This window comes from Morone saxatilis, unplaced genomic scaffold, assembly GCF_004916995.1.
Source record: "Morone saxatilis isolate NCDOM2014 unplaced genomic scaffold, NCSU_SB_2.0 Contig2, whole genome shotgun sequence".
In the NCBI taxonomy this organism is placed as follows: Eukaryota; Metazoa; Chordata; class Actinopteri; family Moronidae; genus Morone; species Morone saxatilis.
In genome coordinates, this window is record NW_023339762.1 from 24,852,696 (window position 1) to 24,865,555 (window position 12,860).

The 12,860-nt window shown below is 44.7% G+C and overlaps 1 protein-coding gene across 4 annotated transcripts in view; it reads right to left on the reverse strand.

The window, feature by feature from the left end:
- The window catches only part of hipk2 (homeodomain interacting protein kinase 2), a 77,871-nt gene that overhangs the window by 53,477 nt on the left and 11,534 nt on the right, over window positions 1-12,860 (reverse strand). For all 4 annotated transcript variants that reach the window (XM_035664494.1, XM_035664492.1, XM_035664493.1 and 1 more), the window contains exon 2: window positions 6,892-8,059. In XM_035664494.1, coding sequence (XP_035520387.1) covers window positions 6,892-8,059 — 1,168 coding nt within the window. The remainder of the gene's footprint in view (window positions 1-6,891; window positions 8,060-12,860) is intronic.

A 12,860-nucleotide genomic window follows, 5' to 3' on the forward strand; every position in this document is an offset into this window, starting at 1 on the left:
ACACACACACACACACAGCCAGCATGGAGCCAATTGCAGGTCCCAGCCGGGCCTCCCCAATCCCCCCCAATCCTCTCCCCAGCTGGACAGCTATAGCTTGGATCAGTCTCTCTCAGTGTCTCTCCTGCCCTCTGTCCGACTGTTGTTGATAGTCTCTGTTTTTCTCTGTCTTTAGAACTCTCTCCCTCTGTAATTGGACCACTCTAAATTTCATCAATACTCCCATGCTCTGCCTTAAATAAGGAAATCCAGGGTCCCAAAATGAACATTTATTTTTTTCTTCTTCTACCCCCCATTGCCCTTGCTGCATATTTTCCATCCTGGTGTTAGCTTTTAAATATTCATGTAAGTGGATGGAAGAGGTGAGGGGGGGGGGAAGGTGAGGGGAAGTGGGAAAGAAGAGAAAGGGAAGGAGGGCGGGAAGGAGCCGAGGCAGTGCGCAGTGGTGGGGGCTACCCCCTTGCTGGAGCTCCCTGCGGAGGGATGGCGGGCATAAAGGAATTGTGGGAGGCAGGCGGAGGGGTAGGGGGGGTCAGCAGGAGGCCTCATGATTTATTTAGACCCGGGGGCACCTGTGCCAGTCATCCGCTGATGGCAGCCATCACCCTTCCAACCCACTCATGCTTGAATCCAGAAAAGAAAGACAAATCTGTGGCAGGCAGAAAAATTAATATATGACTACTGCTGTGAGAAATTTCACCTGTCCAGTTAATGAGTTTCATACTTAAGTAAGAAGAAAATTCCATTGTTCTATGGCTGTAACCCTACATGTGACATTTCAATGACCTTCCACTTTATGATTTTCTTAGTTAGCCAGCGGTGTTATACAGCAACTCGACAAACACCTGTAAGGTTGAACAAGTTCCTACTTGTGTGCTGCCAAGCCCCCGAAAAGCTTAGGTGAGGAAAAATCCTATGTTTCAAATAAACCAATCAATATATAGCAGACAGATTTCAGCCTTAGTGAGCTTAAGTGGGCGGCTCGGTGCATTTTATCAAGGCAGCTTAATTTCCGTCAGCTTAATATCCTGGGAAATGTATGGAAATTGAACTGCGAGGGAGAACAAAGACGAGTAGCCAGGATGAAACGATGTGGTGAAACTCGGAAAGCTCTGTCTTATCGTGGAGTGCACAATTGCACAGCAAGGAAAAAACATGCACCGCACACACACACACACCTGTACAGCCTGCCAGAGTGCATTGATAGGTGTGTCCATCAGCTGGGTGGTTAAGTTCACTTTTACTTTCACTTAAGAGTTAAATAATTCTCAGTCATTATTTGCCAAAATGACTGTGAGCAGTTGACTACTGTATAATGTTCCAATGCATATGCTTGACTACAAGTAGTTAATTAGCTTAGCTGCTACATCTCCTGCTTTCCGGCTGCTCTGTGGAGACACATGGAAGAGCTGCCCAGAGGCAAATTATAAATGAGAAACAGGTTATTAGGATTCTGTCATGCATACTAAGGTGTTATGACTGACATAAAAAGCACAGTAGTGAATATAGGGAGCAGTAATTAGCATTTTAGGGGTCTTTCTTTTATACAGCAGTTCCTCATAATGGCCAATGATATCAGCATCTACAGTCAACAACAACAAGCCGGCCCTGGCCCTCAGTGGCCACAAGCTGGAAATATAAAGCTAAATAAAAAACGAACCAACCATAAAGTCAGCAAAAAAAGTAACAACATGCCACAGCAGCCACCCAGTCAGGCTGAACCTAATGAAAGCTCATCTGCATTAGTAATAATCTGCAACTGCTTGGGGGAAATAGAGCGCTGTTCCAGGTTCTGGTGAGGAATGCAAAACAACGACCTTCTACACACCCCAGCCTCCATCACTCTACCCTCTTCTCCCCCATTCCCCTTCTTGTTCAAGATACTTTCTTAAAAATCTTCACATAAAAAACACCTGGGCTATTAACTGCGCCGCTGGCGCTGAGTGAATGTGCCTTTCCGTTCTTTTCTAATTCATCTTTCCTCTGTAGCAACCCGATCCTGGCATTTACCTTTCTTTCTCTCTCTCTCTGGCACATCCACACACACACACACACACACACACACACTTAAACACACGCTTCACAGAACAGTAACTAATAGCAACCTCATTCATTAAAACACCCCTTGATGTTTCGCACGGAGGCAGGGTAAATGTGCTGGAACGCCTGGCCTGTCTGTCTGGTTGTGCAATGCTAACAACAGATAGAGTCAGATAGACAGGTGGGGCAGGGGCTCGTCTTACACTCAGCCTTCTCAGCCCGAGTAGTGACTGCACCACCCCTGATGGAGAAAGATACATATTTCATCAGTTATTACGGCTACGACAGAAGACCGACGGTGTCAGAGATCCTACTGTAGCATCAGCTGTGCACATCTTCACTGCCAAAATAAATAAAGATACGGGCTCTGAAAGTATCATGAGAAAATGCAGAGTTCCATAATATGAGCTTTTTGTGAAGTTTCCATCTGGATGCATTCAGATCTCATCTGCCAGAGGCCTTTTGCTTCACACTGATAGCACTGAGAGTACACAGACACTGGCCACTTCAGAGCACTGGTGACATCAACAAGCCCATTCCTCCCTCTCAGACACTGTTGACTCATTTTCCATTCACCCACAGTGTCTAATAGGCTAATTCTTTAGTCTCTTCTGCTGTAGTGTATGTAGCATATGCCGTAGGTTGCTCATGCATGTCTAAGTATGAAGTCTGTGATGTGTGCATGTTAAATAACAGGTACACGCTGGCAGGTACTGACATGCAAGCAGTATGTGTAATACAGCTTCAGGCCTCTGGGTTGTTAATATTAAGATGTTTAATTACTGCAGGAAATTGCTCTGCCTCTGTCCCTCTGTCTTGTGGCAATTAAGCATGCCACTGTAAAACTAATACTGTGAGAAAGACATTTCCTGTATGTATACAGAAAGGCTGGGGTATGCTAGAAGAAGAACTACAGAATAAAGGAAAAAACAGTTTATAGTCGCTCTGAACGGCCATACTCGACAGTGGGGACAAAAGACAGGGGCTAGACACAATAATGAATTATTTAAATATTGGGATAACGGTGCACACTTTCAGACGGTTTTTGCTGGCAGCCATTCACAGTTTTGCACTCATTTGTACACACAAAAAGTAAGAATGAAAAGAGAGCTTGAGAAAAGAAGTTTAAGGCCTGCCTAATTTCTCAACACCTTGACCAGTCGCTGTGTAAAGTGGGTGTAATTGTGATCCTCAGAAAGGCATGCATATGAAAAGAAGAAGGTATACAATGAAACTACAGTCTAATGCATAGCAACAACAAAATAGCATCCCATTTTTTTGGCTTTTAGTGGTACTCTACCTAGTCATGCAGATAGTTTGGGTTGTATTTGTTAAGGTTTTTTATTTGTCTTTACTAGGGTGGAGGCAGCCTCCAACCTAGTATGAAATTGTGTTGGTGGCCTTCAAAGTAAATACAAATTTATCAGAAACATAGTTCCTGTTGCTTTGGATATTTGGAATTCTACCAAAAAATTACTGTGAAAACAGTTGACTTATCCAAAGTAACAGCAAGCAAGCCCAGTACCTGCTCAAAAACAACCAAACTATCTCCATAGCTGTACATACTGCTAAACAACTTTTTTTGTTATTTGCATGAACTTAACCTTTAAGTATAATATTGGTTTGGGCTCAGGCTTCAAATTTGGGGACACCAAACTCCCATTATACCTAAATGACCTTTGGACAATCCAGCAGACAGTCACATAGGGTGAGAGGCCCGTTAGTTACACCTCCCTTTCACTAACAGCCGCCACCGCAAGGCCGACTCCTGCCAGCTGCACTGCCTCAGGAAACTATACATAAACTTAAGTAATGTCTTGCTGCCTTCCCACCTCATGGCCTTTACCCGATGAGTTAAATAGGACAAACATACCCAACTGGGACAAGACAATAATCCCTTTATCTGGCACAGGGTAAGCTTGACTAGCCGGCTTACCTGTTACATCATTAGCAATAGGCAAGAGGGGAGAAGGGGAGCAGGAAATGAGAGGAGGATAAAAGGAGTAGGAACAGGTCACAAGTTGATGTAATCAGGTCGTAAACACCACAACAGTTAGGAAGAGAAAGGAGAGACACTGTAGCTGCATACTGAAAGTTTAAGGTAATAATACATTTAAAGAGTAGTAGGGGGAGTGCTTTCCAGTACAGTGGCACCAAGTATAGAAGTGCTACAGACAGGCCTATTTGACAAGGATAGATGAGCTCAGCTACATGAACCCTTATTCGCTAAGCACTGAAGCGAACAAAGTTGAACCTCTAAGCACCCTGAGAGCTGTTCTTGCAAATAGCACATCACTTGTTTACCTTGAATACTGGTGTTTAATTTGCATGAGTCAACCTTGTGGAAAATCCATACGTCATTAGCAAGGCTCTTACAGCACATACAGTACGACATGGCATCGAAAATACAAACAGCCATGTGTGAGGGGTATGAAATTCCCACAAAATGGATGTAAGCAAAAGCATGTGATACTGGCTTTGTAAGGTATAATGTCTGATTTGGCTCTCATTTATATGAAAAGATGGGAAAAAGAGAGAAAGAAGAAAGGCAAACACATTGCTCTCACGATTCCCCCTTTACCATTATCCCAGTCTCGTCTTATTTCACCTCATTAATCCAAAGCGGGGCTTGTTGAGGAAAACTTGAGTTCACTAAGACAAGACACAAATATTTTAGTTAACAAGAATCAAAGGAGATGACAGGGGGATGTTTTTGCTATTGTGAAGGATATCAAGTAACACAGAGCCAGCAGGTTGGAGCTGGCAAATCCCACCTGTATGTAATCTCTCCCCTGTAAAGGTACTGTCTGCACAACAGAAACAGAAACTATCCTGCTATCTTCTCATCTGAAATCATCAAAGATGGTTTGATGTTCTCCTCTAAGCTTTTGAACTCACCATGAACTCTACCCGCAGCCCAACTTTGTTTGCTGCCCAAACTGCATGCGATGCTAAGACACCCGTAGTGCTCAGCTCCCATGAGCTCATTCTTTGAATTGAATTGTAAGACTTGCCTCATTCCTCACAATGAGTCCTGGTAAAGCGCACACACTCTTGTTGTTGACATACTGTACGTGCGTGACATTATGCAGTACAGAAAACCCTGTGACACAATACACACATAAACACACACACACCACTCCCAGTGCCTGAAACCAGGGTCACCAAGTCCCAGGTCTAGGTTTTGGTGGCTGGTGGGTAATTTTCTGGTCAATGTCAGCCTTTCTTTCCCGTCCTACGTTGCCAAGAGGAAATGAAGGGATGATCTCTCAGCTCTCCTTCACTCATCTCTCCCCAAGAAAACAAACAGGAACATTTTATGGCCTGCTTGTTGACCTACAGCCCAGGAGCAACAACAACAGGCTACTAGTGGTGTTTACTTCAGGATGAGCTACTTAAACTGATATAACAACACTGCCCTGTTGACGTGTACAATCCAATTCCCATACAGGGATCTTAATATACTGTAGGTTTAAGAGACAGCTGGGGAGAAGCATTTATAAAATATTGTTCAATGAACACTAAAGCTCAGATAATATCATACACCTGTCAGATGTGATAAAAGATGACCAGGATCTGAGGATTACTGAGAAAAAGTTTTTTTTTTAGCTTCTGAATGCAGCAGTTTGAACCATCACTGTTCACTCCAAGTTCTCTCCACCTTCCTGTTTTAAGGAAACAATGGTCTTCAGTGTAGCATATTTAAATAGCCAGTGATAAACTGTAAAAAATAACAAAACCAAACACTTCTATCAACAGAATCCACTAAATGGGGACCTCAAACTTCTCTCTTGCACTATGCGCAGTTGCAGAGCCACCACCTGGCATGTGTGTGTGAGTATACGTGTGTGGGTGTGTGTGTGTTTATGTGTGTGGTACCATACACACACCTGTTCTTCCCTCAGCCCCAGCCTCGGCACCAGGCCTGGGCCCCAAACAAAGCTTCTCTCTGTACGGACATGGACACTGTTTGATTCCTCGCACAGTTCCTCTGCTGAAACCTAAACACACTGCTTGCTATGGCCGAAAAAAGACGAAGTACTGGGAGAAGAAAGAAAGGCCTTCCCAGAGACTCATCTGGTTCTAATGCAGGGCCCGCTGGTGTGGATTACAGGCACATATTACAGGAGAACTCAGGCTGACCCCTCATTTCTATCCCCGGGGAAATGGGAGACAGCCATGGTGATGGGGGGCTGAGGGTCTGGGGGTCCGGGGAGCAGAGGGGTGAATAGAAGCCTGTGGGCATGTTGCCACCCCACATGATTGGTGCCCTTTTTCAATGAGGGAGGTGTTTTTTTTTTTTTTTCTCAAAAACTCTATTGCAAAACAGGAAAAAACACATTATTCCCCCGAACCTCTCGATGACACTAAAAAATGTCATTGCTTAAAATATTTCCTGTGGTCTGTATTGTCTTTACCGGAGCTTTGCCAGGTTTTCAGGCCTTTGATAATCTTCCTAGTAACACTATACATGCTTGTTTTGTCACATTAACCACAATAGGCAGCTGGCTACTCAGCAAGCCTGTGAGTTTTTACTGTCCTATCCCACATTGGAAGGGAGGCTTAACTACAGCGGTAAACAAGCCAACAGGAAAGGCAGAATCGGAGTGAAGAGAGAGAACTTCAGCAGCAGCTCATAAAGCTGGCAGCAAATGTGGGTGTTTGGCCAAATAATCAGCTCAACTAGGAAAACATTCCTATCAAAGCAGGGATAAATCAAACAAGATGCAAAAAGTACAATGATCATCTAAACAGAACAAACAGGAACAAACAGAGGGACAGGTCTCTTTTTCTTTGTGTCATTTCCCCTTGCATCTGCAATGTTACATAAAATAGTATTTCAGCTCTTACCTGTAGTATCTGGACTGTAGATAAGTGGAGCAGACCGCTTTGGACACATGGCTGGCTGAGCCAAAGTCAATGACTTTGACCCTGTAGGGCTGTCGAGACGGGTCCACAAGCATGATGTTCTCTGGCTTCAGGTCAGCGTGGATCAGCCCCAGGCTCTTCAATTTCATTAGCGCTGTGGCCACTTGCTGTAGCACGGGTCTGATGTATTTGAGCGGCAGAGGGCTGAACTTGTTCTGCTTGAGGAAGTCGTACAGGTTCTGCTCCAGCATCTCAAATACCAGGCACGTGTGGTTCTTGTGCTGGAAGCACTCGTAGGCCCTCACAAAATTGTAGTCATCTGCACTCTCCGTGCTGAGACGCGCCAGGATGCTGACCTCGATCTGACCCTGCCGTGCATATGATGGGTGGTTTTTTAAGATCTTGATCGCCACAATCTCATTGGTGCCCCTCTTCCAGCACTTGACCACTTGCCCGAAGGTTCCTCGCCCCAAGAATTCCAGCACTTCGTAGGTGTTGGTCATGGAGCAGAGCACCTCGTGTTGGACCAGTTGGTAATCCCCCTCACTGTTGGAGCCGCTGTTCTTGGATGTTGCCGTGGAGGTGGCGGTGGCCACTGTAGCCACCGTGGCTCCACTGGCTGCTCCGTTCTGGATCATCGGTGGGCCGTGCTCCTCAATGATCTGCACACTGCTGTTGTTGTCAAGCTCCTCACTCTTGCGTTTAAGCCCGCATCGCTGGTAGGTATCTAAGAGACTGACCGTGCTGCGGCGTGTCAGGTTGTGAACACCAACAACCCCACCCAAACCACTGCCGCCGCCACCACTGCTGTTGCTGCTGCTGCCTCCACCCCCGCTGCCAAGCAGAGACCCCACGGCCCCCGAAGTGCTGCTGGCTGAGGCGACCACAATGTGGCCCGCGCTGGCTGGAAAGATGAGTGCCTGCTCGTAGGGCAGGGTGGAGCTGGCCACCTGCAGGGAGCTGTTGATGCCTAGGGGGCCACTGGCGGCCGACAAGTTCTTGCTGCTGTTGTGGCTGTAGACTTTGCTGTGTGTGCCGTACCCTGTCATATCCCAGTTACAACTCTGCTCCACCTTCAGTTTCTTCACGCTAAAGAAGGCACTTGATTGGAGAGTGTGAGGGGAGAACACTTGCACTTGCGAGGCCATACCTGTGACAAGACAGGAACAGAGGGGAGGAGTAAAGAGGACAGGAGGGGAATGAAAGTGAGAGGTTAGGAAACTGAGAGTGTCTGAAACACGAGCAGTAGCCAGAAGCTTTAAAAAAAGACAGCTTGGGTCAGAGCAGGTCATTAAAACACCAAGCATATATACTGATGATGCATCAGGATGTTAACTTCTTGAACTCTTTAACATCATAGTAAAGTGACAAGCATTAAATGACCTTCAAAATGTCAGGAAGCATTTGTTGCTTTGCCATTTAATTGTTTCTAAGTAGAACTATTATCTGGTTTGTAATAAATTGTCAGATACTACGTCATTAAAATTGAAAGCGAGAAAGGGATTGTTTATTAACACAATGTAATGACATTTTTTGCATTGTTAGATAATATAAATAAAAGCCAGAATGTTTAGCGGAGAGATAAGCAGGTTTAGATTGTGAACTGCTTATGCAAACCACTGGTTCATGCAGAGGAAATGCCATTTCCCCACTGTTCCCATATGCATCAAAGTAAATAGGCTGAGTGAATACTAAAAGAATACCCTTTCATTGGACACTCCACCGAGACAGCAGAGCAACACAAAACCGTACAGAAAAACAGGCCCACAAAAAAGTCTCAAGGAATGATTGCAATTTCCTTCCCCACTACACAACCCAACCCTTGCATTTATTGGTACACAGTTACTCAGTTTAGGGAAGGTGGTGGAAGAAATTTTGTTGAAGTAACTATGAGAACAGGAGAGGGGCACTGAACTCCCTCTTACAGATCCCGAAGACAACAAAACAAAAGCAAAACTGCAGCGAGGCTGTGCTCTGAACTCCTGGGAACAAGCTGCCTCAGAATAAGCAAAAGCTTCTCCAAGCAAACAACTGCCCAAAAATAGTCCCTTTCTTTATCTCTCTCTTTGCAAACAGGCTTGTTTGTAACATTGAAATGATTATTACAGCAGAAGGAAGATTACACGAGACTTGTAGTAATGCTATGTTTAAACTGTTTCCAGTAAAAACCAAAATTAGTTTACTGCTAACAAACTAAGAGCTTCCACCTGGCCATGCCAACACCCACACAATTAGGCCCCACTGTTCATCAACTGATGCATGAATCAAAGAATGTTACGGTTGCAGCTCGCACACAAACATTAACAAAATCGATGCATGCAAACAGCCCTTGAACTTTGTTTGCTGCTGGAAAAATAGCTGTTTTTGTGTGTTTAATAGACATCTTGAAAGCTGGGAAGTTTTGCTCTGTTCAAACATAATTAGAGGACCATTTCCCTCCAAGATGGGAGGACTTCCATAATTGTGGGCTCTTTTCTGCGGACAGAAAGCTGAAAAGAGGGGACACTTTGTCATTATTAGCCCTTTGAGTGGGGATGATGATTAATTCAGTAGGAAGCTGGCAGCCCTCCACTATACTATACTGCTTCATTTGTATTTTTTAACTCTCCTAACCTCTCCTCCTCATTTTTAGTTTTTTTTAGTCGCTCTGTGGCCTTGCTTGGACTTACTAGTTATCTGCGTGGTCATCTGGTCTTAGCCCTAATGCTGCAGGATTGAAGCTGCAGTGCACATTAGAGGACTCAATGTAAGCTTGGTGGGTGTTTTACAGTAGCTGATGTAGCATAGTACCACCATGCCTCCTGCAGTACATATTTAAGTCTCAGCCATGATATCTGCGCATACACGCTCTGAACAATCATTAAGATGTAGTCTTTTTTTCTTTTTCTTTAAGTGCTCACGCCTAGTCACTTCAGGACCAGTCCGGTAGGTATGGCTGGTCCAGAGAGGTAATGAAGATCGTCCGCTAGGCTATTAGGGGCAAGGCTCTCTGCTAATCACATAAGCCCTGAAGGCCAGATGTCACTCCTTGGATTACCAATTCCTGTGCCTGGACTTTACGCTAAAAATAATTTGAATGATGGGTTGCGTCACAGAGCAGCGTCAACAGTGTGTGACTGAGGGCCTGACAGGATAATCACAGGCACAGACTGATGGACACAAAGATGGATGGACAGACACAGAGCTGGCTTGTTCCTCTTATGGAAAATTCCAGCATTACATATGTGCCAGCATGATTATGGATAGCTCGATGTTTTACAAGGCCAGATTGTGGCTAGCTGCTCTTTGCATTAGCATCACATGAATTCCCCCTCAGCCCTGATCTTAGTCACTCATTGACTCTCTGTCAGTTTTAACACTGTGGTCAAAGAGTTCACTTGACATTGTCTACACTGTGCAATGAACTGAGGGCCACACATGTTCCCCCAAACTGTGGAAGCCTCTTAAAAATGTTTAGAAATGCAAAGGAAATTCTTGAAATTCAACTTTTATTTGTTAAGAAGTACGGCACAGCTGGTTTTGACACAGAACTGAAAGCTGTACAAACAGCACCACAGTTTAGAGTCCCGTGCCAAACAAAGATAAGTAATTAAGTGAACTAAAAGTAAGAGGTCAAATGGCTGGAATGTTATCTCATGACAACATACACAAGCAACAATGTGACCAATTATACTTCATTGGGAAAGCAGCTCCAGTGCTCATGAATCACTCTTCACCCAAACTGAAGTTCAAACACATTTATGATCTAGAATCTGAACAACCAAAGCCTCTATACTGTTGTCAGAAAAAACAGTGCAAAATACCTTCCCTTAAAAATGTCCTATTGAAGTTTATTTGAATTTCTGAACTCTAAGCCAAGCACAAAACTGTAAAGGTCCATTGTTTGTACATTTACAATGTTGGAATGCCTTCAGTAGCCAAGGCTTTCCATTTAGCATACCTAAAGGAACACTGTGTGTGTATGTGGGACCACATACTGCAATTAAGCATGCCAGAGAGGCATTTTCCACTGTTTAGAGGCAGCATGTTGAAATGGTAGTAGTCAATGTTTTCAGAGAGATTACTTCTCTGTCAGGGGTTTGTTAATCTTCTTTTTGGGAGGATCAGGGCCGTTCTGCATGCCATGCGAGGGTGAGAGACGCACTGAAAGGGAGGTAAGGAGAATAGAGCGTGGCCACGAGTGGCCCTCACATTCTAGCCTGTGACCCGCTTCTGTTTGCTCTCTTTTATTAAACCCGTCATTTATTCTCCGCTGACAACATGACATAGAGTATTGATGAGGAAGCCTTTAAACACCACCAAACCTGCCAAACGGCCCTTTGTAATTACAAATAGTCTTTTAATATAAAACCTGCTTATCATTCAGCTCATCCATGCCTCTCCCCAAAGTTATGTGCTTTATACAAATTATAATTTAAAACGATTTAAGGTTGAGATAAATGGAAAATTTTAGCTTTTTGCACTATGATGGCATTTAATGCATAAAAACAGGCCCATAAGTTTAATATATACCCCAGCCGTCACCTAGGAGACAATCCAGAGACTGCACTCAGGTCAGTGTGGTCGATGTCCCCTGGCCTGGATATATTTGGACTACTTCCTGAGGCCTAATGGCTACTGACACCAATGGAGCCGCTCTGATGACCCTGTCTCTTTACTGGACATCCCAGTGTCTGTAGGACTGGTGGCTATGGGGGGGTGAGCCAAATCTCTGGCTAATGACACGACTTCTGACTGTCTAGACTAAGCATTATCTCACCCTTTGCTGCTATTTGCATGTGGGTGTCAAGGCACTGCCTGCTGCACCTCCATCCCTTTTCTGAACGCATACAGAAAGAAGACAAACTAAATGAAAGACCAACATAATGTGTCTTTGTAAGGTACGGGGCCACTAGAACAGTTTCAGTTCCCCCTTATTGTAATGTCTTGTGTTCCTGCCTGCTGCCTGAGTTCTGCCCTCAGTAGGGGAGCTGGAGCTTGACACTGCATCTCTCTCTCTCTCTCTCTCACACCCATGGCCACTATTGACCATCCTGTCTGCTTTTTTAGCTCTCTCATCTCTGCTTATTTATAGAATAATGCATCAGACGAGCTCGCGGGGAGATACTGTCACGGAGGCTGCAGCTCCATCAGCCTTTATGCTCATCCTGACCACAGTATTTGACCAGTTGGAATTGCCTCAGCATTTCTCTCCACTCTCTTACAAATGCACAAAAGGGGACAAATATCCATCCAGCATATTGACAGCCTAAGAGGCCAGTATGAGTGCTGTTTGACAGACATACACAGGACTTCTCAGCTCGTAAATCAGCAACATGCCTGCTGTAAATGTGACACTCCCTCAACTCTCCCCTTCCTGGAAGCAAACAGCCAAAGATACAGCATGTCATGTTAGCTGTGAGATAACACGTTCGGTCAGCACTTGTTCAAATGCACACAGATACACCGGCAAAAACAGACACAGGAGCAATCGCACAAATGTCCACCTGCAGGTGTACACAGGAGCACCATTACAAAGAGGTGCATTACAAAACACACATTCACACCAGCTGATGCAAAACACAACTCTGAATATATTATTAACTCCCTTAGGATCTACCTGAGCAACGACAACGTGTGTGGTTAAAGTTGAAATATTAACATTTCTAATCTAAAGTAAAGCTGGAAAACCTGGTTCCTGCAGGGTAACTGTCTGTAGATAAGGAGGCTGCTATTCACGTTGTTAGTGTGGTCATAAAACGGTTGGGGTGAGAAAAACATTTGCTTTGTTTATACTGCCAGGTCAGCCTAACCAGGCACTGAACCAAGACACAGGGTGGAGAAGAGAAGCGGGAGATGAGGAGGAGGAGTGCAAGGGGAGGAGGACTGGGTGGCAGAGTGGCTCGAGTGGCTTGAGCTGGATTTCTTATTAATCAAATCACGAGTGTAGCAAGTGTACAAAGCACAGCACC